Source organism: Rhipicephalus microplus, chromosome X (genome assembly GCF_043290135.1).
Source record: "Rhipicephalus microplus isolate Deutch F79 chromosome X, USDA_Rmic, whole genome shotgun sequence".
Taxonomy (NCBI): Eukaryota; Metazoa; Arthropoda; class Arachnida; order Ixodida; family Ixodidae; genus Rhipicephalus; species Rhipicephalus microplus.
In genome coordinates, this window is record NC_134710.1 from 259,079,624 (window position 1) to 259,107,521 (window position 27,898).

The 27,898-nt window shown below is 44.5% G+C and overlaps 1 protein-coding gene across 1 annotated transcript; it reads left to right on the forward strand.

The window, feature by feature from the left end:
- Nucleotides 1-3,988: 3,988 nt before the first annotated feature.
- On the forward strand, nucleotides 3,989-27,682 carry LOC119162255 (endothelin-converting enzyme 1). The gene is made up of 3 exons (XM_075876585.1): nucleotides 3,989-3,995; nucleotides 9,541-9,689; nucleotides 25,616-27,682. The coding sequence occupies exons 1-3, from the start codon at nucleotides 3,989-3,991 to the stop codon at nucleotides 27,680-27,682; spliced, it is 2,223 nt and encodes a 740-aa protein (XP_075732700.1).
- The last annotated feature ends 216 nt before the right edge of the window (nucleotides 27,683-27,898 follow it).

Here is a 27,898-nt window from a genome sequence, read left to right on the forward strand (position 1 = left end):
TCATTTTGTTGGGCTAGTTGGTACATGTTTACCTAATTATAAAAAGATGCATACCATCGGGGAAGAAAACAAAGGACAAAACAGAGAGGGCGTCGCTAGCAACTAACTTTATTCTCGGAAAATCAGCGAAATATGTAAGCGTAGCAACGTTGCGCACGCACATTATCTCACATGCTAGTAAAAAAACACACGATAAGATTGACAACAAAAAACTATTCACAAAAAATCCACTAAACGAAAAAAAAAGATCTCAAGTTATGAAATTACCACCACGCAGAGCAACAGATGTAATACTAACATTTGTATCTCTCTTCTATTTCATGTAGTATACTTTGATAACTTTGCGTGCTAAGGTGTCAGTACTCTTTCCAAGGACGGATACACTGAAAAACCTAGCCTCACAATTGCAGGAACCACAATGTGCAGGCACATGTGCCGGTGCATAAAGAACAGAATTAGGGAGCAAGAACTTCCTTTGAAAAATAAACTTTTGGCATATTTGCCAGCACATTGTGATTCCTGCAAGTGTGAGGCTAGATTTTCCAGTGTATCCGTCTTTGGAAAGAGTAATGATACCTTGGCACGTAAATTTCGGAAGCATTCTACATTAAAAGGAGGCAGACACGCATGTTAGTATTAGACCTGTTGGTCTGCGTGGTAGGGAATTTAGTTTCTTAGAATCTTTTTTCGTTTTGTGGCTTTTTTGTCATCATTCTTTTTTTGTCAATCTTATTGCATGTTTTTTTTTCTAGCATGTGAGGCATTGTGTAATCGCATGGTTGCTACGCCTATATATTTTGCTGATTTTAGAGAATAAATTCAGTTGCGAGTGACGTCTTTTCTGTTCTGTCCTCAATTTTGTTCCCCGATGGTATGTATCTTTGCATATTTCAGCAAGTACAGTGTTATTTTCCAATAACGAAACTCTTGCAACACCAAACATTTTCTGTTCACCTGGCCGTCTAGTTACAGCAAGGGTAAACTGTACACAGAAAAAATAGAAGAATAGAAGCATCGAACCATGCAACAGAAAAAATATCAGGATAAGCGAAACGAAAATGATTCAGCCCAACTGTTCGCCTCCATAAATCTCACCAAAAGAGAATGCTCTTTATCTCAAAGGTGAAACAATAGCATGCTTACACATGCGTCAGTTGACGTTGCGATCTCCTCCACCTCTGCTATCTCTCTGACCCTTTGACCTGGACTAAGTGCAAAAAACACACTGTCTTCAAAAATGGGCCTAACCCATCAACCCACGCGCGGATTCCGAGAAACCTTTAAACTGCTGTTTATAGACTGCAATGGTGCTCACAGAGTGTCTCATTAGTTAAGGTTCCTGTCGGAGCCAGTGAACCTTCTGCAAGTCACATAACGAAAGGAGCATTTCAAGGCTCAATTATCTTTCATAGACACAGCCTGAGCACTCGCACAAAATATTTGCATAGGATTTTTAACTGTTGAATAAGTAGTTGACGATACACTCATCGTGTATGGAACAGTTAGTTACCTGGAAAAAGGTTTTACAGTGCTCAGTCACGATTTCAGTTTCAGAGAGTCCTAAACAAGTGAGGTGGGACGTAACGTGGTTTTTATGCGAACATAGCTGGCTACATAAACACAAAACCGCATGGACATGGTCACTGCACAGACAACTTTCTTCAATGAAGGCTTCCTGGGTGCCGCGTTACTTGCCTCTGAGATGTAAATATGCATGACCCATAAAAATGCGCAGCCAAAGCAAGGACATCAGTCTTTGCGTTCCTATGCAAGTCTGCCCCCGGTTTATTGGAAGAAGTTTGCAAGGAGAGAAATTGCAAGGGTTACGAAAGCCAACACAAACTTTTGATGTAGAAGGCAGTGGGTTGTTTAGACAGAAACCAAAGGGGTGTTCGGCAAGTAATGGTATGACAAGCACAGTAAAGTTGATTTTAAGTGTTTTCCATCATATATCACTTGTTATTATTTTGTAGACAACAATCGTGCCCCGCATATCTACCTCACAAGTTAACTCACCTGGAAAAGCTGCTTTGAGCAAGGGCATTTTGAGGGACGAAAAGTACAAAGATGCAGCACCATCTTCCAACTGAAATTTATTACAAAGCAGTGCAGATGTATATACAGTCCTTCAATGAGAACTGGCAATCAGCCCGTGAAAAATATAGGAGACGTTATTAGTAGCTTTTTCACTATAGTACGGCAATTACGATGAAATGTTCAGAAATTAGGGTGAACAAACGCACAACTTTCTACCGGCAAATACTGAACCTACAACCTTCGGATAATGCATTCGATGCTCTTATCAGTTGAGCTAAAGCGGCAGCTGTCCTCTTATCGACATTATCGAATGTTTCCGAGCACGTAAATCTGGGAGTGTTAGTGGGCACGGTTCGTAGCACGTGATCTTTCTACACGTTAGTAGCTGAATGAGCCCTCCTACACTACCTAAAGGCATTAAGTCTACAGGAACGAGACTCTCGCTTTGAATGAACAAAAGGAAATTTTAGTGTCTCATTTTTCTTTGTTAAAGGGATTGTGTTCACCATGACTTTAAAACATGTTACACACTTCTGCCTGTGATCAGAGCTGCAGTCTTTTTCATTCATTCAACAGGTCGATAGGCACAGACAAGAAAGTACAGTGCCTGTAATTCAACACTTTCTCCCTACCTCCTTGAGTCTGCGAGAGACACTGTACATGCAGTGTACACAGTTTCCTTATTCCTTTCTTGGGCTTTCGATGTTTCCAGCCACTCTTCTTCATGCCTAGGATCCATCACATAGGTGAGAGATTTCACAGCTACCAACAACAACACTTGTTGAGTGAAACCCGCAATCTTAAAACGGGATGTTTACTCGGACGATGCATCATGCATCTTGTTTCTGATGACTCGATTTCCACACAGCATTCTGCAAAGGCAAGTGAAAGTTCCGTATTTCAGCCTCTTTTGAATACCGCGACATAAAAGCAGCAAAGGCTTCCAAGCACAAGGTTCATACCACCAGTATGAGTGTTATTCTCTGAGAAACCACCTTAAGTTCAAGAATTTAATCGTGCCTCATTCAAGAAGGAGCTACGCTATTTCAAGAAGGTGGAGCACATCCTAAGCAAGCTTCAAAGTGGGCACAATATTCTACTCCCAGCCAATTGATTCTGCCTAGTGAATTACCAAAAATCACCCACAAAGCAGCAGGCTCTTACAGCACTAGAAGTCATCAACATTTTATTATTATTTTCCCTTCAGAACAGGCCAAGTACAAGTCATCAAAAATAAATGCAATGATTAACTAAATAGAAACAGCCTGCCATCGCAAAGGAAGTACTGCTCTGCGTCAAGGATGCCATCGAATTTCTTAGAGCAGTATCTTTCCCTGGAAAGTGTTGAATGTCACTGGTAGGTGTTTTGAGGTGTTTCTCACACTGTTACTTGAGTCTACCTTTCCTGTCTAGGTGATAAAGGTGTATTTGTAACGGCAGGGTATTAGTCTTGAATTGAACACTGTATCTATTCTTAGAGACCTGCACTTGACCAGTATTTGAAGGAACAATAATAACAGATTGCTCAGTTTCAGGGCTATACAATCTCCTGCTCTGTGAATAATTTTTTACTGTTTAATTTGGCAGAATCTGTGGACAGCAAGTAGGTTGTCAAGCGCAGTATGACGGTTTTGCAGCACGAGCTCCAGCATCTTGTTATGACACAGAAAACGCGAATGTTTCACACTCCAATCCTTGCGCTTAACACAGCTTTTTAGAAAATGGTGCACAAGTTGGCAGTATATGTCTCGTCCATAAAATCAACTGCTGCATTTCTCGTTGGGTCACACAAAAAGAGCCAAGAAGGCGGCCATGCACATGGCCTTGCAGAGTGCTCTGTGAAGATCACTTTAACACAAGGTGGTAGAAGCAATTTGCAAGTAAGTGTTTACACTTCACAATGCAGGTTCAACTCAAGACGAGTTGCCTCTAGCCGAGGATTTGCTTAGACATGCAAGGTATCCTAGGCGTATAAAGGAGCTACAGACCATCTGAAGGGCTGCAAGAAAAGAAGCCAGCTGTCGTACCTAGCTTGCACAGTGTTTCTCCCAAACTCTACCAGAAAATAGGGCGGGAGAAAATGCTGGAGTTAAAGTAGCACCCAAAACTTTCTGATCTACGCAAATTCATCGATCAGATGAAAGGAAGTAAAAACTCTGCCGCACTCATCACAGGCAGAAGTATGTAACCTGGGTTAAAGGCATGATGTACACAATCACTGACATGAAGCAGGAGCTACATAGGTCAGATGGGACGCTGTCTTAAATATAGACACCATGAAACCTTTATAGCATACAAACAACAGCGACAAGGCATTTCCGAATCTATGTCTTGGTTCGCAATACTCCCGTGCTGTCCTCAAACAGTAGAGTATTATCATAGATCCTTTCCTTGGCGATTTCCTGCTTAAAAGATTGATATATTTATAGTGAGGACTTGTATATCCTGTCGATTCTCTACATATCGGTCTCAGCTTTCTTCACCTTCTTCTCAACCGATAATTCTTTTTGGTTTGGCCACCTGCTGTTTTCTAAGTATTTACCAGTCAATTTTCTGGTTCGCTTTCTCCAATTTGTATCGACATTCTTCATGCACAAAGAGCTGAATACCTTCCTTGCCCAATGCTCCTCGCACATTTCACTCAATCGCTTCTCAAACTTTATCTTTCTGCTAGCTTCCCTGCTCTCACATGATGTCTATCCCATATCAGTTTGTACTCTCTGATTTGGTGTATTCCTGTGAGCTCCTAAGGCAAGCCTACTTATTCCACGTTGCTTAATTTTTAATCTTCCTTGAACTTATGATCCTATGCACAAGACCGCATTGCCAAACGTCGGACCAGGAACCATGGCCCCTTTCCATAATCCTCTCACAACATCATGCCTATTGCAATTCCACAGTGCCCTGTTTTTCATCACCACTGCATTCCTGTTACCTTTAGTCGTCACTTATATTTCGCGTTGCCTTAGGTACTCGGCCTCATTGCTTATCCAATCGCCCAGATATTTGTATTTATCTGTTATATCTAGCGTGACCTCCTGTATACTAAGCTCACTACCTTCATTATCATAAAAATCATTACTGCTGATTTTTCATACTGAGTCTGAAATCTAACCTATCTCCCTCATTACCACAGATGTCCATCAATCTCTGCAAATCTTCCTTATTGTTGGCAATCAGCACTATATCATCTGTGTACCTCAATGCTGGTAGTGTCTGTTCAATGAGTTTTCCTTGTTTGACGAAAGAGATGTTCAAGCCCAGTCCACTTCCCTCTAATTTGGCCTCTAATCTTATTAGGTACATCATGAATAACAAGGATGACAGAGGACACCCCTGCCTAAGCCTGATGTTTACCTTTGTGGGCTTGGATACCTGCTTTTACCATTTTTTATTGCCTCGTTACCTTTATAGATATTCTTTAAAAGATTATTGATTCCATCTTTCACACCTATTGTGTCCAGTATTCCCCCCATATCCTCTTGAACCACACTATCGTACGCTCCCTTGATATCCAAAAATGCTAGCCACAGGGGTCTGTGTTATTTTTCTGCATTGCATCAGCGAGAACAGATTGTCCTTCAACCTTGTGTGTTTCCGAAGCCCATTCTGCAGTTCTCCCAGCAACCGTTCATCCTCTCTCCATGCCTGCAGTCTTTCCTTCATAATCTGCATTGCCAGCCTTTACACCATGATGTCACTGTTATAGGACGGTACTTGTTTGTGTCAGCTTTGTCCCCCTTTTCTTTATAAATCATGCTCATCCTGATAAGTTTCCATCCATCGGGGACTTCACCATCGATTATTATTTTGCTCAAGGCCTCTCTCGAAGCCTGCTGAGACTTCGGGCCTAATGTCTTTTACAGAAAAGTTGGAATGCCATCTGGGCCTGTTGATGTACTACTATTAACCCTCTTCTCAGCCCATTCCCACTCTCGTTGTGAAAATTGAGCCATTGCGCCACTTGATTCATCCTTGTCTATTGTGGTGGATAAAACACTTTGTGGAAATTTTTCTGTCACCCTTGTTCGTATATATTCCATAGCTTCGTCCCCTTTATAGCCTAGCACATTATAGCCTAGCACCGTATAGCCCAACACCTTATAGCCTAGCTGTAGTTATAAACCTCTGCTCTAGGCTCGCCTCCTCTCTTAAGAAGTTTAGATGGTTCCAAAATTTCGCAGCTGCCTTTCTATCTTTTTATTGTACTTTTGCCAGCAACTGAGCTCCTTTTCTTCTAATATTTTCACTGAACATAAGGGATGCATCCCTTCTACAGTAGAGAAGGATTTCTCATTTTCTTTCAACATCACCTGTCGGTTCACCCCGCTGCTTAGCATGTCTCTGTTCCCTAGAGGCTTCCTGACGTTTTGCTGTAGCTCTCTTAACTTCCTCATCCCACCGACTCTTGAGATTGTGTCTTCTTTTTCGAGGTGACTTGTCACGTGCCTTAGCAAGCTCCAGCTCCAACAGTCTAATTAGATTCGTGTATGTCCCCACTGTTTTATTATTCTCAATGATTACTTTCTCAATTTGTTTAGTAGTTATTTCAATTTGCCTTTCTGAGTGAAACTTTTCCTGTTCTTGCTCATCTTGTTTTCTTCCCACTTTCCCCTCCCTTTCAAAACCTCGCTTGATACGTTTGTGATCACTACCCAGACCTCTTGAGCCACCTTAATCTATGTGCATTCCCCTGAGCTTATCATACATCCTATGTGACATCAGTGCGTAATCTATCGTCGTCTGCAGCTTTCCTACCTTCTATGTTGTTTGTCCTTCACGCTTCACGGTACTGTTGCGAATGATCAAATCATGCCTTTCACACATATCCAAGAACATTTTGCCTGTTGGGTCAGTATACCCATCTATATCTTCTATGTGCGCATTCATATCTTCTAGTATAATTATCTCGCACTATCCTCCCAACTCCTCAATGTCCTTTGTTATACACTCTATCATTGTCGGGTTTTCCTCTCTGGCCTTTGCTCCCGTCCACAAGTACACCAAACCAAGGAGTGTCCTTTGGCCTGCCACCTTCCCTTTTAGCCATTAATGTTCCTTGCACTCCTCCTTAACCCTTTGCCAGTCTGTACTTTTATGAATGAATGTCCCAATACCACGCCCCTTTCTGCTGCCTTCTGTTCTATTACAATATTCCTATGCCAGTCCAGATTGTTAGGAGGTTGTTCCATGTCCTTAAGATGCGTTTCTACCAAACTGTATACTATAGGCATCTCCTCACTTACCTGTTCTTATATCTCTTCCCACTTCAGCCTGTTCCTGCCACCCTGCATGTTGATATACCCTATGTCTGAATTGGCTCGGTGCTTGTGGCTGCGTCTATTTCTGCCCCGGACTCTACGTATCTTAGATACTGGTGCCACTTTGGAATCGTATCTGTACATACCATCTGTCAGAGTCTCTCTGGTTGTTTTCTTTGTTACTAGCTCTTCTGCATCCCGATGGACCCACGTGCCCCCCAAAAAAGCTACTGCGTGACCTGCAAGTAGCCAACCCACCTCATGACCTAGCCGCCCAGCGAAGTGAATTCTGTTTCGTTGAAAACCACCCCACCTATGCATCTCTCTGTTTATTTCCACCACCTCAAAGCCTTCATCTCAATTCATCGGCAATATCTCTTGGTTTGCCTTGACAAGCGCTTTTTGTGTGTTGTCGTCGCGCACCGGTATCTCCGGTATCGTGCATATAACTACCTGCACCTGAGGAGAAGTGGCACGCATGTCATCGACGCCTTTCGCCAGTGTGGTCGCTATTCCTGGCGTACCTTCATTTAAGACATTGTTTAAACCACCTGAAATTATAACAAGGTTTCGTCTATCAGCTGTATCTTCCGCCACTGTCGAAATCTGCGCCATATAGCGGTAGCTGGGCACGCAAGGCAATACTCGTTTGGTTTTCAGGAGAGGGCAGCGATTGGGACGGCTCGAGAGAAACACGCCGCACGCTCGCTATCTCGGAGGCAATGGTCGGGTGTAGTGCTACGATGCAACGTATATAGTTGCTGCTCTCTCTCCCTCCTATTGTCACAACTTTCGTAACCTTCTTCCCTTCTCAAAGGCGCTGTGTGCGCTGACCACACCATTCTCTGAGCTTTATTTCTTGCGCTAAGGAATCACTTCCCTGTGGTCGCGGAAAGGTTGCAGTAACTAGTGCCTTGTTTTGCTTTTCGACCAAGCACGTCTCCTCTACGAGAAGGTTGTGAAAACAACGAGCGCTCGCATGGCTTTTAATCAAGCAAATGTTTTATAACAAATTCAAGCCTATTTCAGGTGCGAAGAATCCCCTGTGACACATCGCATCCCTTGTAGCACATATCCGCTCTTGAGCAGGTATGTGCCACAGGGGATGCGATATGAGAGATGGCGGTAGTTGGAGTGTTCACTAGATGAACGTGGACGGATACACGGACGGATGGACAGATAGACTAACAGACAGATGAACGAACGCATAGATGGACAGACGGATGAACTTACGCTCGGACGGGCGCACGGATGGTCGCGCGCATGGACGGAAGCAAGAACGAATGGACGGACAGGCGGAAGGCCGCTTAACCCAACTTATCATCGTACACTCATTCGACGTGCTGTGATTTTTTTCTCAATTCTTTCTAAATTTGAACATCACCTTTCAGTAGATCGTGACAGCAACCTGTATATTTATTGATATTTATTGAGGAAAAATAAAACAGTGAAACAATGCCAAATCAAACAGTGCAAAAAAAGTAAATTTTTTCTACATTTTTTTGCTTCTTCTTAGAGTTCCTTGCGGAATGTGACAATGCTGCTACTATTTTTTTTGTTTTTGTGATCTCTGCAATATTGTAGCACTAATGGCAGCACACAACAGGTACGTTGCGTTACGCGTCTAATTTAAATATGCAAGCATAGATGCAGCTGAATGCGTCCGCGTGCAACACCTGCTCCGGTTCTCTGGTGCTTCTGATGCTCACCCGTTGACCTGCAAGTCGCAAGAATTAAACCCGGGCGTGCATGGCGGCCACATTTTCGGTGGAGGTGAAGTCGTTCGAGGTCTGTGTATTTATATTTAGCTGCACGTTAAAGAACCCCAAATGGTCTGAATTTCTAGGGCCCTTCGCTACGGCGTTTCTCATAATCATTAAGTGGGGTTAGGACGGTAAACCGAACAAATAATATTATTATTACAAGTGTAACCCTTAGGTTCTTCTAGTAACATCCTCACAAAAGGCATATTATGACCCGTTTTACACTTACACCTTTTCTTTTGGAGTGTACGATCTGAAAAATTGGGGTTGAACTGTGTGAAAATGCGTCAATACAAAACACCCGTTTACACCCTTGAAGGTGTGAAGTTTCCTGTGCAGAATCAACGTGCAAACAAAGAGCATCAAAGCTTTTGGTTCAGTATTCATCCCTATGAGAATTACCTCTTAGTACTAGGTATTCATATGAACAAATATGTAATCCCTGACACGAGCCCTGAGCGTGTATAAATTTAATGCAGATAACTTCGACAGTGCAGCAAAAGGCAAGATCAAGCCGGCAGCTGTTACACAACCCAGCAGTGGTCCAGTAGATGTGCAACCTCTACAGGATACGTCGCTTGTCTACCGCAGGGAGAAAAAAGCACACTGCAGCATTCCTGCGCTGGAGGTACGCCCCCCCCCCCCCCCCCTATTGAAAATCCTAGGTTGGTGGATGCTGGAATCGTTGGTGAATATGGTGGAAAGAATAGTGGATATGGTGGAAACTGTAGTGGGCATATTACCCGATGAAAGGCAAAAGTGGAAATAATGATGGCAGATTGTGGTGGTGGTGGCGAGCCAATGGTGGTGATGGTTCAAAATGCCGGCTGATGACGGCTAGAGTGTAAAAAATGGTGGCAGATGGTGGTAGTTGTGGCGAGCCAATGGTGGTGATAGTGGAAAATGCCGGCTCATGGTGGCGAGGCAAAACAGTGTTTGGTGGAAGGCTTGCTGAGCAAGGTTGATGACGGTGGCATGATGGAAGCTTGGTGAATGATGGTGGCATGATGAAAAGCACAAGACAGTATGTAAGATCACTTATTTGTACTGTTTCATTCTTAAATGCGCAGAGATATATGTTTACGGTCAAAAGAAACCAACGCTGCTGATTACGCTTTCTAGTACCTTTGTTTTTTATTCCTGTGGTGTCAACAACACTTCAACGTTTGTGGAGCATAAACTATGCGGCCGGGAATGTGGTTGCATTTCGCGCACCTACTTACATCAGTTCGACATCCGGGATGTGTTCTTTGTTGTGATGTTCAGAAGACTAGAATTGTCACTGTGAACATGAAAATAAATGTGTCACATCGGCGCGCAGTTGTGGACAAATAAATGGGGTCCAGTTTGCAATTGCTGCCTTCAATGTTAGGGCAGAACACAGCGGTCACTCGATGTCGCCGCGCTAGAAACGAAACTATGGTAATTCTTCCACACTCTATTGTTTGAGCCGTACCTTTGTGTTAACAAAGCGCGCGCGAATATGCATAAACTTTCACTTTCGACATAGGTCGAGATGAGCCCCAGTTAATTTGACTTTAACCCTTCTGTTCTACCACCATGATTTCCACCAAAAGTTAGTCTTACTGACCGCCCCGCCGCGGTGGTCTAGTGGCCAAGGTACTCGGCTGCTGACCCGCAGGTCGCGGTATTGAATCCCGGCTGCAGCGGCTACATTTCTGATGGAGGTGGAAATGTTATAGGCCCGTGTGCTCAGATTTGGGTGCACGTTATAGAACTCCAGGTGTTCAAAATTTCCGGAGCCCTCCACTACGGCGTCTCTCATAATCATAGGACGGTTTTGGGGCGTTAAACCCCACATATCAACCAATCAGTCATACCGACCGAGCCCGTACAAGTGTTATCGGTGCTTCTGGGTTTCAGAATACACAATTTTCACCAGTGGAAATGACAATACAGCACAGCTGCGGCATTATTAATTTAAATGAAGCCTTTTTTATTGTGTATGGTGTCCGCGCAAGAGGCGACAAACGTCGATGCGACGCGCTTTCAGCACTTCCATCAAAAGTACGCCTCGCCTCACCGACAGCCGCCGGTCGCACTCGCCGGCACTTCACTGGCTCTTATGCGAGAACATAGACACGTCAAATTGTATGCTTACTGAACCAATATAACAGCATAATATTTCCGGCGCTCTGCATTAGTTTTGACCAAGCCGTTATGTAGTTGTTCCTAACGACAGAGCAACAGTGGTGCGCTGGCACGACTGCGCTGTGCGTCGCGCGAAAAACACTAATATCAATTGTGTAGGCGTATATATTGAATGAGCATAGAAGTGCCATAAATCCTGAACTGTTATCGCCCTTTGAAAGGAGCAAGAAACGGATAATAAACTTGGCAGTAACCGCCGACAAACTCTACACGCTCCTTAGTCCACTGAGTTGTTTTTTTCCTTGCGGTTTTAAATTGTAACAAAAACATAGCGCTGTTGCTATTATTGCAGTGGCAATCGCTACAGGCAGCAGTTGCTAGTGGTTATCAAATGTACAAATTTTAGTAGCAGGTGCATATCCTGCCCTCCCGAGTAAACGACAAACAGAACTGAAGTTAAACATCGACTTTCTGCGTTGACTACTTCTTTAACGTCTACATCGCCATCTGTCAGCGTGGCACAGTGGTAAGTGTGCTCAGCTTGAAATTTAGAGGTGGCAGGTTCGATTCCTCAGTGTCCCAACATCTTTTTCGGGTGCTTTCTGCATCAATTTTATACAATTATTTTTACTATTTCTTTAGTGGCAGTTCGTCACGGTTGTTCTCACGCTGCTTCGCGCTCCAGCATTGTTAGCTGGAGCGCACTATCCACCATCCGCTCCACCATACGCCACCATCCACCATGTGCCACCAACATTTTCACTGTCATAATGCACCAAACGGGTGGATGGTGGAATCCGCCATTCCTATGGTGGACGTTTTTTCATTAGGGCACCTATGTGTGTGCCAAAAGTTTCACGTATGCTAGCTGGAGTGGTTGTGGAGGACAGTGAAATCAGTGCCTATACAAACGCGGGAAGGCAGGACGGAAATACAGTGCTGTGATGAATTTTAACAAAAAAATAGAGCCAACATAATTACTAAGCCATCTAGCCGTCTTTATTGAAATAACTTTTATGTTTATTTTTAGTGGTGCTTCCCTTCACTAAATAGTAGTAGTGGTGGAACTCCACATGTGACCTAAATGATTCATTGGTGTAAATGAGAAAAATGCATACTATATTTTTTTTTACCTCATACGGAGCTACGTGCTTCGGTTCAGCAGCAATCGATATAAGTGACTTCCGAATGAGCAATGAGAGAACCAATGCATTAGATCAATTAGTGAATTGAAACTGAACGAAGAACTAAAAAACTAGCTGTTTATAAGTCACGTTTGAATGAGTTTAATCCATAAAAACTAATAAAAATACTTTCTTACAAAGACCAGCGCTATATCTCCACCAGCGCAAGTGAATGACCAAGAGACCACTCTTGAGCTTTGTGGTTAAAAACGTTTCATGATCAATTTAGTCACTTCTATTGCTGTACAAATAAAAAATCCCTGAGACCTTGACTGCATTTTTTGCACCACGGAAGCTATTATTTGGACGTGTTTAAACTGTCGCAGGTGCTGCAAATGTGAATCTTCATGCGGTACATAATATTCGGGATGGAATTTTCGCTTTAAGTTTTCGTGGTGAAACCTAACTTGCAACCACAGTATTTTGCAATGCTGGGCGAAAATTAAAAAAACTAAATGTCATAAATACAAGGATACTCCCTTTCAAACTTTATAAATGAGTAGCTAATGTCATTTTCTGCTCTGACCCCATTCTTCAGAATTTTTAAGGGACCACAACAGCTCCAGCCAACATCAAATTGTTTATCACAATGCTATTATTTAAACTTATTTGTTCGCAAAAATAAGAGAAGTTCAATTTTAGCAGAAAACAAATATTGATAGTATTGGTTTCATTGGAGCTTCATATCCTACCATTGTTATATTCTCTTTTATTGTAGTATCCTGAATACATTAAAATTCATGTTACGACCGAATCTCGAGTTTATAACAAGCCAAGTGGTGGATTCTTCTGTATGCTAGGACACTCAACAAAAATGGTTAGATAGAACAAACATAGAGTACCGGATGTTGAAAGTTTGGCTTTACAATTTTTTTTAATTAGGCGCTCGAAGGCACGTGAGAACCAATTGTGCAAATAAGCAGCCACAGAGACAGCAAGTTAGATGAAAATTATCGCTGTCAGCAGTCCATTTAACAAAAAATTAATGATAGCCCTTTTACTGGCGGCTGTAAGTTGGCATTTTTGTGTTGAAAAAAATATAGGAAGTAGTGTTTGTGCACAGTTTCAGTTGGAAGATTTCTTCTAACACGGCTGCACTCCGAGATATCCGGCGCCAAAGTTGTCCTTCACATGATTACGCATGCAAGAGATTGAGGGTCCCCGCAAAGCTCCTCTCTAATGTAACAAATCTGTTGCGTGTGGTGTTTAGTGTGGGAAGAGCGTAGAAGCGTATGCATGTGTGACCAAATCAAAATATGGCAGTGCTGGGCGCCGTAAGCCTTACGCATGACCCTGAAGAACGCGATAAGAGGATACTACATTCAATGACGTTTTTTATGGCATTAGAATACGCAATGACATGTGTTTGGGCACGCGTTAGCTTGCATCTCCTGTACTAGGGTGCCTCTGGTAGCACAGCTTTTCTGTGTTGAAGGTCTAATAAGGAAATCCACGTGGAGTCTTTACGAGATAATATGGTTGCTGCTGGCGTGAGATATTGAACCAAAGAAAAAGTAGACGTAGTGCTTGTAATGGCTGAAACGAATGGCACCGCTTTGTTAGCAATGGAGCTTTACGCGTCTCGCCACACACATCATCCCCTTCCAACTAGGCCCCCTTTCATATACTTATTTCGATGCTTTTGCACATTAGGCTCTGTCCACCTTCCAAGACGAACCATGAAGGCAATCGCCGATGAAGACATTGAAATCAACGTTGTCGCGTGCGAACATCGATGCCAGAGGTCAGCATCCAACAGATTGCCAATCAGTGCGGTGACAGCGTCGGGAGCGTCACAAATGTTCTATTAAAGCACAAAATTCATCCTTGTCACGTTTACCTTCATCAGGACCTAAACAAGGCGGACTTTGAAAAGCGAGTTGACATCTGCAATTGGGGCGTCATCATAACTGTTCATAAGAAATGACTATTTACACAAAATAATTTGGAGAAATGAAGCTTGGATTTGCCGAAATAGAAGCGTTAATCTTCACAACGCTCATTATTGGGCACAAAAAACCACACTGGCTGAGGCAGCACAACCATCAAGTTCGCTGAAGTTTGAATGTGTGGTGCGGCATACTCTAGGACAGGAATCTTAGGACCTCACTTTTTTCGGACAACTTGAACGGAGAAGTGTACACAGAAGAAATATTAGGTGTTCTCGTTGATGACCTTGTCTGCAGTGTTTCTCTGAATGACCTGCGTCAAGTATGGTTTCAGCACAACGGAGCGTCACCACATTTTTCTACCAGGGCGAAGAACTAGCTAGGCAGACGTTTTCCAAAACAGTTGCTTCGACATGCAGGAGTGGTGTTTTGGCTATTAAGATCTCCTGACGTTTCTCCACTCGACTTTCTCCGTTGGGAGTATACGTTAAAGATCGAGTTTACGGTACAGAACCCATTGATGGTAATAACATGAAGAACAGAATAACAACTGCATGTGCGAGTATTCCTGCAGAAGTAGTGCGCCGAGTCATCGAGTCGACGCGAGAGTGATTCAAGCTTTGCGTTGCCGCCAAAGGCAGACATTTTGAACACTTTTTGGGGCATTGAAGTCTTGAGGGAGGAAGACTTTTGATGAGATTTGGGCATGACCTTAATAAGCTATGTAGCAGTAAGAAATAGGCGTTAGCAAGAATAAAACTCGTTCAGTTATTATTGGTAGAGTTATTGCTCTTGATTTCAATAAAAGTTACAGCACTCGGACATCATCTGTCACGCTATTCGCGTAGCCCAAGCGACGACCCCTCTTGCTTCTTTGATCATTATTACTCACACGCACTGGCATCCACTTTCTTTTCTCGAACCATTATCTTGGCATGGTAGCTGCCATTCTCATTAGAGGCTCTTCAGTTGCGTGCAACGACACTGGTTGCAAGGGTGCTTCGATTTTGATTTCTATGGCCGAGAATGCGATCGCTAAATCTTATCACCTATGCCCACGCTTTCACACTCTTTACACACTCATGAGCGCACACAACACATGCGTTACTTAAGGGAGGAGCTTCGCGCTGACCCTCACCCTCTTGCGTGCGTAGTCATGGAAAATACAATTAAGCTTTGGAGCCGGATACCTCGGAGCACAGACATGCTGGAAAACAATGTTCCAACTGTGTACAAATACCACTGCCTACATTTGTTTTCAATATTAGGATGCAAATTTACTGCAGCCACTAAAAAGTCAATTATAATTTTAGTTCATTAGTCTGCTGGCAGTAATAGTTATCATGTAAATTTCTGTCCCCCTGGCCGCTTAACTTATTGGCCCAGGTGGTTCTCCCATGCCTTCAAGCACCTATGTATAAAAATCGTAAAGCTTAACATTGAACACCTAGTATATTTATATTCTGTTCCAAACTGTACCTATGCTCATTATCCTGACCTAATCGCATCGCAAGCACGTCCACAACTGTCGTAGCTCTCTAGTTAGGCCAACCAAAGTTGCAGTGACATCACAACATATTGGTAATGAGCCTAGTATGGTTTCCTCTTCAGGGGGAATAAAAGTTCATCGCAGCGCACCCCCTCCCTATTATCACAATGTATGGGGCTACATTCGCCCCCCCCCTCCCCCACAAGTCGCAGCGCCCCTTCCTGGTTATGTCAATGGTCAATGCCTGTGGCTGTTGTGCACCCCCCCCCCCTCGTCATTGACTACAGGAATGACTGCCCCCTTACCTCGCTTCTGTGCACACTATATTGTAGTGACTTGAGGGACTTCTGGAGACCTGAGCTACGTACGTACAGTCTAAGTATCGAGGCTGCTGTAGGTTTGTTTTGCAGGTGCTTGTGTGGCACGTCTGTGCGAGAGCAGACAATAACCAGCCTGACGTGCGTCACTATATTGTGGGGTCATTTGAATAAACCAATCTAATGGCACGTCACAGCCTAGTTCGGCTCCCGAAAATTCAAACCGAAAACTTGCCATGTAATAAGAGCAATATTAATTTATTCAGCAAAATAGATTTATTTTAGTGTGTGAATCATGCTACCTAGAGCTATAAGAAATGCTTCAAGAAAAGATTGCCCAAGCCACGATTATGGTGGCACCACCACTTTAGGAGCAATTCACTCAAAAATATCATGAAAAATACCCTAAATATTTTGCAACGAGAAAATATGCCTACTAATTATACCTATTTAAATATTTAAATGATATTCAATTGAGAATAACACAACATATTTTGAATATTAGGTCAATAAGAGCAGCGTGTATCCATACATAAGAAGCACACTTTTCAAGATACAGAGCAACAGCACTGTTCAAAACTATTTTAGAATTTAAGAACATTTTAATGCGAAAAACAGAAAAATTTACATGCAAGCTTCAATGTCCCTTATAATGCATCTTACTAGCGAGTAGCGCCCCCCCCCCCCTCCCCACCCTGTTTGGATTCTCGTTCTTTCAGAAATATCACAGTGGCCTCCAGTATTTAAATATTTTTCAATTAAAATATTTTGAGAAAAAGCTTTTCTATAGCGGCACACATAATCGTATGTGGTTGATGAAGGCATTATAGGCGTTTGAAAAAGTGGTCACGATAGTTGGCACGGAATAGTTCTCGTCTAGCAACATGGACACTAGCAGCGGAGATAAAGAAACGACCTCTCACAGACTGCTCCTGCAGACGACGTGAGCTCTACGACTCACCTGTCTGAAAACGAGCCCTTAAACATACAGTTTTTCCTTCACTCATATGCTAAAGTGTGCTTTTGTGTAAAGGCGTAGCTGTTTTTGTTAAATTTAATACGCCGTAAAACTAGTGAAAGCGAACGTTCATCCCTAACAAAAATGGTACGAAGACAAGGCAAAAGCAGCACCATAAGACGCAAAATACTGCAAAAGGAAGCCACAACATGAATGCTGCATCGAGATTAGAGTTTGTTTTGAACAATTTTTATAAAGTTACAGAACAAGCATGTGACAGCCAATATAGCAAAGCCCCACTGTTTCGTAGTTGTAAGTAAAGTTGATTTAAAAAAAAAAGCTACAATGAGACTTCGTATATTTTAAGTATTGGTTTAAGAACTTTATTTCTAAGCGACGTAATGGGTTTGACGTATCACCTAATCACTTTTTGCCCCTTATAATAATCCTGTGGTTTTGCGACCCAATACCACGACATGATTTAAAGGCATGTTATAGCCGGGAATTTTGCGAAGTTCAGCCGTAGGGTGTTCTTAACGACTATTGTTTCACTGTACACGAGCCACTACATGATGACGCATTATTTGAAATGTAATAGCTGCATAGCCGAGATTGAAACTGCAACCTCAGAGACAGCAGCTGAGCACTTCAACCACTGTACACAAATATAGTGCAATTCCCCAGAAATACCCACCAAAAACGGTAAGGGGTACGTATTGTCACGATGATTCACAAGTACCGGCGGATTTAATAAACCACCGAGTAGCTAGCTTTAAGACGATGCGTCAGTCCTGGCTGGCTTTCGAGCAGAGAAGAAACACGTGTTCTTCTTCATCCTCCAGATTGAGAGCCGCTCGTTCTGTTGACCCACTACGTGCGGGCGGCATTATCCCCCCTTTCAAAAAGAAAAAGATAGTCCCAAAAGAGAAAAAGAAAAGTACATTGCATGACCCCGATGCTACAACATAGGGGTGTGAAAAAAAATAATTTGGAAATTCGTACCAAGTGAAAGTAGAAATTGAATAGCGTGATAGTATAGGAAAAGTCAATGAACGAGGAAGCAAGTTCACAAAAATAAACAAAAACCACAAAGAACGGTGTACGGTAAAGAAAAAGTTACCAACAACGCGCAATAAATGGTTTCATGCGCAACACGTGAATGACGTCCGGCCTCGGTTGTGTCCTGCTCCGTGCCTGCGGTGTTGAGTCCATGGACTTCCTAGTTCACGTCACTGACGTGGCGTAACACTTTATATAGGCAAAGTACCGGCTCAGTTACTTTTAACTAAGGCCATGGTGGCGGATGGGCATCCACACGTAAACTTGGTGTTCGAAGTTGTAAAACACTGCTTTTGTGGCGGGTGTTCAAGCGTCGTGCGTCTGCCTGCTGTTGCTGGCCGATGTGCAGTGGCGCGAGATACCGGGCTTCCTCAGCATGCTTTGCGAATTGTTCGGCGTCAGTTGCCAACTCGTCTCCGTCTTGACACGGTAGCATAAAGCCCAGCATGGTCTTCACTTCGCGGCCGTAAAGAAGCTGAAATGGCGTGAGTCGCGTTGTCTCTTGCACATTGGTATTATACGCGAAGGTCACGTAAGGTAAGATCCGGTCCCTTGTTTTGTGCTGTACGTCGATGTACATTGAGATCATGTCTGTGAGGGTCTTATTCAGTCGCTCGGTAAGTCCATCGGTTGGCGGGTAGTAAGCAAATGTCTTTCGGTGTCTGGTGTTGCACAGTATGAAAACTTCGTCAATAAGCTGTGCCGTCAATGCGGTCCCTCTTTCCGTTATTATACTGGAAAGAGCACCCTGTCATAACACGATGTGACGCATGAAAAATTGTGCTACCTCAGAAGCCGTGGCTTGTGCGATCGCCTGCGTCTCAGCGTAGCGTGTCAAATAGTCGGTCGCGACGATCACCCATTTGTCGCTGTCCGCAGACAAGAGAAATCGCCGGAAAACGTTCATGCCAACTTCGTCGAACGGCGTGCAAGGTGCTTCGATGGGTTGAAGCAAACCAGCTGGTTTAACAGATGGTTGCTTTCGGCGCTGATATTCCCGACATCTCTTGACGTACTTCTTGACGCTTGCCGAAAGCCCTGGCCAATAGTACCTCTCGCTCACTCTGGCAAGTGTCCTTGAAGAGCCCAGATTATCGGATGTAGGTTTGTCATGGCAAGCGAAGAGGAAATCGTCTCACATGTCTCGAGGAACCATCAGAAGGTAAGCACGGTTGTTCGAACGAGCGTTCTTTTTGTACAGCACACTGTCTCGCAGGCAGAATGACGTCAACGAGCGGGATAAATGACGTGGTATGATTGCGCCCTGGCCCTCTGAATGATCAATGATTGGACGAATCTCTGCATCATCTCGCTGCTGTTTGCTCAAGTCTAATGCGCTAATGGTGCTCAGGAAGCCTTCGTCTTCCTCTGCTTCCTGACTGACGACATGAAGGGGTGCGCGTCACATTGTGTCAGCGTCTTCATGCTTACTACCGGACTTAGGGATGGTGGTTACGTCAAACTCCTGCAGCCGCAAGCTCTACCGTGCTAGCCGCCTTGAAGGATCGCGCAGGCTTGCCAACCAACAGAGTGTGTGGTGATCTGTCACCATCTTGAAGGGACGACCATAAAGGTACGGGTGAATCTTGGTAATTGCCCACAACACTGCGAGGCACTCTTTTTCCGTAGTAGAATAATTCGCCTCGGCACGGGATAGAGAGCGGCTGGCGTAGGATATCGCTCTCTCGATGTCCTCTTGACGCTGAACGAGCACTGCGCCGAGCCCAATGTCACTACCATCAGTACGGACTTCCGTCTCAGCACCGTCGTCAAAATGAGCGAGAACGGACATTGATTGCATGCGCTGTCGCAGCTTATCAAAAGCTGCTTGGTCCTCATTTTCCCAGACAAACGGCGTGTCGTCCCTTGTGAGACGAGTCAGAGGTTCTGCTGTCTGTGAAAAGCCATGACTGAAGCGGCGATAGTAGGCGCACAATTCAAGGAAGCGCGCGACGGCTTTCTTATTGGCAGGAGCTGGTAATTCGGCAACAACGGCAAGTTTGTCCAGATCGGGCCGGGCTCCTTCGGCGCTAACTACACGTTCAAGAAATTTCAGTTCCTCATAGCCGAAGTGGCACTTCTATGGCTTTAGTGTGAGGTCTGCCGATCGTATAGCCTCTAGCACGCTGCGCAGGCGGTAAAAGTGCTCCTCGAATGTGGCAGAGAAGACCAACACATCGTCAAAGTAGACAAGACAAGTCTTCCACATGAGCCCTGTGAGGACAGTGTCCATCATTCGCTTTCGCTGGAAAATTGCCGGCGCAGAACACAAGCCAAAATGGAGTACTCGAAATAGGTATGGGCCGTCTGAAGTCACGAAGGCTGTTTTTTCACGGTCTCGCTGATCTACCTCGATTTGCCAGTACCCGCTTTTGAGATCGAGAGAAGTTAAATAATGGGCACGACGAAGTCTATCCAGCGCATCGTTGATACGCGGCAGCGGGTACACGTCCTTTTTTGTCACGTTGTTAAGCTTTCGGTAGTCGACGCAGAAGCGTAGAGACCTGTATTTTATTTTTTTTTGACAAGAACGACTGCAGATGACCACAGGCTGTTGGATGATTCAATAACGCCATCGCCAAGCATCTCGTGGACTTGCGTACGTAACGCTTCACGTTCTTTAGCCGACACGCGGTAGGGGTTCTGGTGTATCGGGGGTGCGTCCTCGTACGTGATGATCCTGTGTTGAGTGATGGACGTCCGGTGGATCCTTGAGCAACTTGCGAAGCAATACCTGAACGCGAACAAGAGCACTCGCAGCGCAGTCTGGTTATCGGTGGACAGATCAGGATTGACGTCAATATGACTCATTGACGTGTCAGCGGTATCTACTAGTTCAGACGTGAGAAAGTCGGTGACGTTTGCTACTTCATGGGCAAATGCTATCGATGTGCCACGGAAAAGGTGTCGATGCTTGTTGCTGAAATTGGTTATGAGCAGTTCAGATCAGCCATCACGAAGGTGTATTACGCTTCTAGCTACACAAATGCCTTGCTGCAGGAGGTGTTCTAAATTTGTCTCCGCCACCACATTGCCATCGCCCGAACCAAAGCATGTTACGTCGACTAGAACACTTGCTCGTGCAGGAAGTGTCATGCTCTGTTCAGAAATAGGAAGTACGTCCACATGCCTTCCGTCATCCTGCCCGTTGATTGCTTGCTGGACTGAGGACGTGACGCGGCGCTCTTGCAGATCAATGATAGCTCCATTTCGTGCCTTCGTAGTACGGTATGTGCTGCACTGACTGGAGTGAAATAGCAGGAACAAGATGAACCAACAATGACGGCGATGCAGCAGGGCGTTTTAAGGCTTCCGCGTATGTCAATTGTCTCACGGCGGTATTCAGCAGGAGCTGGCGCAGCTGTATCAGGAGGCAAGGTGCCCCGAGGGCCTGGTGCAGCTCATCCTTGATCACAGTTGCAATAGAGCTAACCTTAGGATGAGGTGTTACACCAGCCTTTTGCAACTGTTCATCTTTTATATTATGGATGAGTTCATGTAGACAGTCATTGCTAGTTCCAGTGGCGGTAAAAATGTCAGCAGTGTACATGCTACTGACTTGCCTGTCGTATTGATCGGATCGCTGCTGCAGCATTTTTCCATTGTCACGGACTCGGACAAGGACTCCGTGACCGTTTTGGATGGCTTCGCACGAGGTTGGCAAAAAGCTGGTCCTTGACACGACGCAACTTCTTGTCCTCCGTCATTCTTGAAACGGCCCTTCGGAAGAGGCGCGTCATGTCTTCGACGTACGTGATCACAGTTTCGTTTGGCATCTGAACGCGTGGCAGAATAGCTCGTTCAGCTCGTTCTTCGCGATCAGCACTGGCATATTTCTGCAGAAGTCTGCGTGATAATTTGGTCCACGTCGTCAGCTGCTCCTCTCGATATTGATACCACGTACGTGCCCCGTGTTCAAGATAGAAAAAGACACTACCCAGTTTCGCCACATCGTCCTACCGATTCAAGGTGGCTACTCGCTTGAAGTCCGCAAACCACTCCTCAACGTCTTCGCGCTCCGTACCATGAAACGTCGCCAGTGCCCGTGGGCTTTCCAACGTATAGCGGTTTGACGTCGTGCTTCCCGTGCTGGTTGGCGAGGTTTGCACCGAAGCGCTGGTCAGATTTGTCGACTTGGTGGGAGCAGTATCGTCGACTACCCGAGGCAATCCTCTGATTCGTCGGCTTGGTCACTGGACTAGTATAACGACTCCCTGGGGGGGGGGGGGTCTGCAGTATCCGTGAGACTACCCCGCACCTCCATCAGTTTGTCACAATGAATCACAAGTACTGGGGCGTTGATTAAAACCACCGAGGAGCTAGCTCTAGACGATGCATCAGTCGTGGCTGGCTCTCGAGCAGAGAAGAAGTACGCGATCTTCTTTTTTCTCCATTTGAGAGCCGCTCTTGCGGTCGACCCACTACGTGCTGGTGGCAACATAAATAGCTTGCCATTTGAACATTGATGGAAGTACCTCTTAGTAGCACAGTGGTTACCGCCTAGCATTCCCGACACGGAGGTCGCACGTTACATTCCGCGCACCGGAGTCTTTTTTCTAGATTGTTTGCTTGCGTTTTCGTATATATATATATATATATATATATATATATATATATAATCCAGCCAAGAGTGTCCATGTAATTGCTATCCCAAGAAAAAGAAGGCTGAGAAAGACAGACATAACTAATATTCATATAGATCTGAACACGATTGCATTTTATGAATAACAGTTATGCTATTTATATAACTTTATCTTTGTTCCAATCTATGAAACATTGAACATAGCTTGCATTGAGCGAGTGGAAAAGCGTCGGCATGCTGGTGTGCAGACGACCGTAGGCTTGACAGCCTAACGATTCGCCGTGCTGCACTCTTCTTTGTAAAGCAAGGTATACAGCTTGGCTTGTTTTTTTTTTTGTTTCCAATGCTCAGTTTTTTGAAGATGTTTCTGTTGCTGTCTACGTGAGAAGTGGAATGGTGCTTAAGATGACCGCTGTCTACAATGCTGTCAATTTAGCCATCTATCGGGAGTTGCGGAACACTACGTGTGTTTTATTTTTTGATGCGAGAAAAAAACCAGTAGACTCCGAAACAAGGACGAAAGACGGCACATTCAAGCACACACTTTCGCCCGACTTACAATTATTTTTGTATAACTACGTGATTAAGAGCACGTTCGTATTAGTGAACCTTCTGTGCATTTAAGAGGAAAATAGTGTCTGTTCATTTCTGGGTCAGGCTGATTATCGGACAGATCCCAGGCTACAGGTTGTAGTGTGTGCGCATGCGTGGAATAAAGTTTTTGGGTATGCGTGGCTCGTGACTAGATTGGTTGGACGTCCGGCGAAAAAACGTGTTGTAAGACTAGGAATGGCTTGTGCTTGACTGTGAATTATTCTTCCAAACTTGTTTGTGCTTTGCTGGTTTTCTCATATCTAAACATGAACCCATCAGCCCAGCTTTTCACGCTTCTCTGTTTATTTCTTTTTTTATTTTTCTGTGCTGCCTTCTGCTGTTTTTGTAGGGTTTGTGTATAGTGGCTGGGCGAACAGGTATTGCTAAATTGAAGGCCACGAAGGTGATGAAGATTTTTGTGACTTTCCCGCTATGAAAAATCCGCATATACCGTAGCGTCGTGAAAAAGGCAGATGGATGTGCGCATCTTCGCAATGCTTTATCACCTGAGGTAACGTAGTGGCTGTTGCGTTTCGCTGATATAAATTCGACACGCAGTGGCATTTCAGAGGGTGAAATGGACGAAAGTCCCTGTACATATGTTTAAGTGCATTTCAAAGACCCTCACATGCTCAAAATTTACCGAAGTTCCCGATGACGACGTGCTTTCGATTCATGTCTGCAATTTTATTCGTAAAGAACGAGAATTCTTCGCTTTGCACATAGTTAAGGGCTCAATCGCACTGCCTGGCAAACGCTGCACAATTTTTTCGGGCAATAAGCAAGCATCGTTAGGGCAGAATGGCTCACGAGATATTTTGGACCTTCTACTGGCTTACGCACTTATAAGCTACTAGTAAAACAGTTGCCCGTAAAGCATACGTTTACACATAAAAAAGTTGGCTTATTCTGCTCGATTAAGTTTTTTTTTCGTGCTTCGGCGTCACTTTTTAAACGATAATGATAAGTAGAAATCTTGTCACCCTATTACCTTCGGAAATTACCTGTACATGAGGTATGAAAAAAACTTTATTTGCAAATGACAACTCTTGATGACAATTTATACATACAAAGCACGCCCCCTTTCCGCAACACTCCCACTTTGACCTCCTTCACCGCAGCGGTCCTTATGTGGCTATATTGCCTTACTGCACGCGGCCTGTTGAGTAAGGCGAGTTTCAGACCCCCGAATTTCGTGTTAAGGCATTGTATCTAGAATTTTTTTAACGTAGCCAAAAGTGCTCCCACGCTCCGGATGCATTTCAAAGCTAGGGACACTCTAAAATGAAGGGAATGTTTGCGGTGTCATTTTGTCACACAATAAGCATCGTCATCTACCTCCCATACCTTATATATAATTTTTTGCGCATTATCACCACGCGCCCGGTACTTCTGGGCAAAAGCGGCATGATAATCGTCACCGCGAGTGGTTGAGGTACTCGGCTGCTGACCAATAGGGCACAGTATCAAAGCCCGTCTGCGGCTGCTGCATTTTTGATGGAGGCAAAATGCTGTAGGCCCGTAGGCTCAGATTAGGGTGTACGTTAAAGAACACTAGGTGGTCGAAATTTCCGGAGTTCTCAACTACGGCGTCTCTCTTAATCATGTGGTGGTTTTGGGACGTTAAACCAGAAATCCTGCGGTGACAACCAATCAATCGAAAATTTACGCTTGATTACTTACCTCTTGCCTCGCTGAGCGTTCCTTATTTACACTTTCCTTTAAAAATAGAAACTCGAAAATACTAAGACCTAGGACTGAAAGCTATTTGCATTGGTCTGTACGAATTATGAACGCACACTACTTAAAACTTGTGCTCCAGCTGAGGTGGGCAGGATGACTAAAATCAGAAAAAAACAAAACATTCATGTTTGCACCACAAGTGTATTACGAAAACAGCCAGAACAATGTTTGTTTTTTAACCTTAAACAGAAACTAGGTTGCTGTACATCAATTTGTAATCAGTCTTTGGTGTTTACATCAAATTAGAAATGAATATATATTGTTGTTTAGTTATTTGAAATTTCCTGAATATACAACAAAACTAAACAGTCGACAGAATTAGAGCTTTCCTTTTGAGTTGTACGAAATATTTCAAACATGTTAGGTGGTTCCCTAGGTAGAGCCGTGGTTTCCCTGTATTTGCGACCATTAGATAACCTAATTGGTCTGATTGATATATCTTAGCGTTATTCATGCCCGACACACAAGGCCAGTTTAGCATTCGCTTTTACCAGCAAAGTTCGCTTAATGTAGCCGTCCATTCCCTCTTTGGATTATATGTACAGTTACACTTTGGTAAACGTAGCAGTTTTGAGAGCAAAGACATTCTTTTGAGCTTATTTGTTTACTGTGTTTTATGCTACACAGGCCGCTGCCCCACTGGTAGCTACATGGACAAGAAGGAGAACATGGATACTGAAGGTGGCGGCCATCCTAACATTCTTAACGTTTGTCGTGGGTGGCACTCTAATTCTTGCTTACTGGCTGGGCGGCGGTAGCAGGGATGAAGATCTTTTTTGCGAAAGCTACGACTGCCGTCACCACGAAGCGCTCATCGGAGTGCGTCTGAACAGAAGCATCGACCCCTGTGTGGACTTTAGTGCATTCGTTTGTTCGGCCTGGACGGCGTCAAGCGTATATCAGGATGGGTCACTTTCTACACAACAGGACGTCGTGGAAACGTGGTCGATGCGCTTTGATTCATTGCTCAAAGGTGGGCAGGGTTTCGCGGAAGCAAGAAAGAAGGCCCTCAATATGCTAGAAACTTGCCAGAATAGGCCCAACGAAACTTTCACTGTTCAAGTGCTGCGAAAGTTTATGGACGAGCGTAATTTAAGCTGGCCGGCACAGTGCAAGCCGAACGTCCATCCAATGAGAGTCCTTCTTGAGTTAGATTTGCAATGGGGCACTTCACTGTGGTTTCATGTGCGCCTTCTGCCGAAGCTGCATAATGGGAGGCGCGCCATGGTCATTAGTCCAGCGGCGAGCATTGTCAAGCAATCTAAGCATCACAGAAAACTCGTGTACAGCGGCGCGTTTTTCGACTATTGGCGCAAGTACTACGAGCTCTTCGCCCCACCAGGTATTGTCCCCGCTACAGAAACGGAGAGCAAAAAGGAAGAAAAAGTACATACTTTTGTACTTCATGAACTCTTGGAGGCCTGCCTTGTGTTATCTATAAGACAAATGATGCTGAAAAACATAGAAAAGAACATTACAAAAATATCTTCGAAGGAATGGATAGATCTGCTAAACAAAAACTTGCAAGCGCATCCCGCTATCACCGGCGAGGACCACGTTATTGTGACACACGACATGCTACTTTATGCTATTGACAAGATCACCAGGACCCAGGAAAATTGTGAACTAGTTCAGAACATTGCTTGGTTGTTCTTGCAGGTGGTTGGACCCGTCGCTGACTTCGACTTACTAGAGCTTAGCGAAGAAAGCTTACCAAACGGGCCCTGGGAGAGGACAGCGGTCTCAGCAGCGCGAGCTGCATTTTGCTTGTCAGAAGTGGAGTGGACGTATCGCTTTCTCATTATTTCACTCCACACACTCGCCAATTTCCCGAGCGATGAACGCGAAAAGCTCGATGCAAGGCTTCGGGTCTTACGAGAGGCTGCCCTGGACAAGGTTGCCAATGCTACGCGCATTGATCGTTTGTCAAAGCGACGAGCCCAAGAGAAGTTAAACGCGACACTCACGGTGCTGTGGCCACCCGAAAAGCTTATCGATGAATCGTCGATATCCCTTATGTACACCGACTTTCCCCAAACCGATACCACTTTTGCCCCCCTCTGGCTACGTTTGCGACAATCCTTCCATAATATGTCCAAGAACAAGATGTATGACGAGGCACTGTATATGCCCCACAACCTTGCCCTACCACTTCTAGATTACGACTACATACTTAACACAGTTCACATATCCCAACAAGCACTTTCGGCACCTGTATTCTATGCTCAGGGCACACTGGCCATGTTTTATGGTGGTTTAGGATTCCTTTACGCCAGCCAGTTGGTGCGTGCTCTGGACAAACATGGGCTGCGAATTAACGGCAGCGGACATATAACTGGCTTGTGGCTTTCGTCTGCGTGGCGTCATGCAGTCAATGACGTTGACAATTGTCTGGGTGGTTACGTAAGCCACTTTCCCGAAATACCGGCACTCGAGGTTAGCTACAGTGCATTAGAGCGGGAACTTAGTCAGAGCAGCGACTCTCATCAACGTCTTCATGATGGCTTCACCGAGCGGCAGCTGTTCTTCGTCACTCTTTGCTTCCTAATGTGCAGTCGACCGGGTGTGGAGTCCACGGGAGACTGCAACAAAGCTGTCATGAACTTCCCGCCCTTTGCCAGAACTTTCGCTTGTCCAATTACCACCAGAATGAGGCCTGCTAAGCCTTGTGCTTTTTTTGACTACCGAGTTTAGAAGACGGCCCTCTATTTTAGATGTTGTTTACTGTACTTTATTTGCTCTTCCAGATATAAAAAAAATTAGCTGTTCTTAAATATAAAAAGAAACCAAAGACAAAGCAGCTTGCAGCATATTTTACTACGAAACCTTATTACCTTATTTTACTACGAAAGCAGCCTGACCATGGACTGTTTTATGGCGTTTAAAGGGGCAATAAACAACACGAAGGTA

What these genes read in the sequence shown, in the direction of transcription:
- LOC119162255 (XM_075876585.1), top strand. An exon ending in GCAGCATTCCTGCGCTGGAG is followed by an intron (nt 9,690 to 25,615) that starts GTACGCCCCCCC and finishes TATGCTACACAG; the next exon opens with GCCGCTGCCCCACTGGTAGC.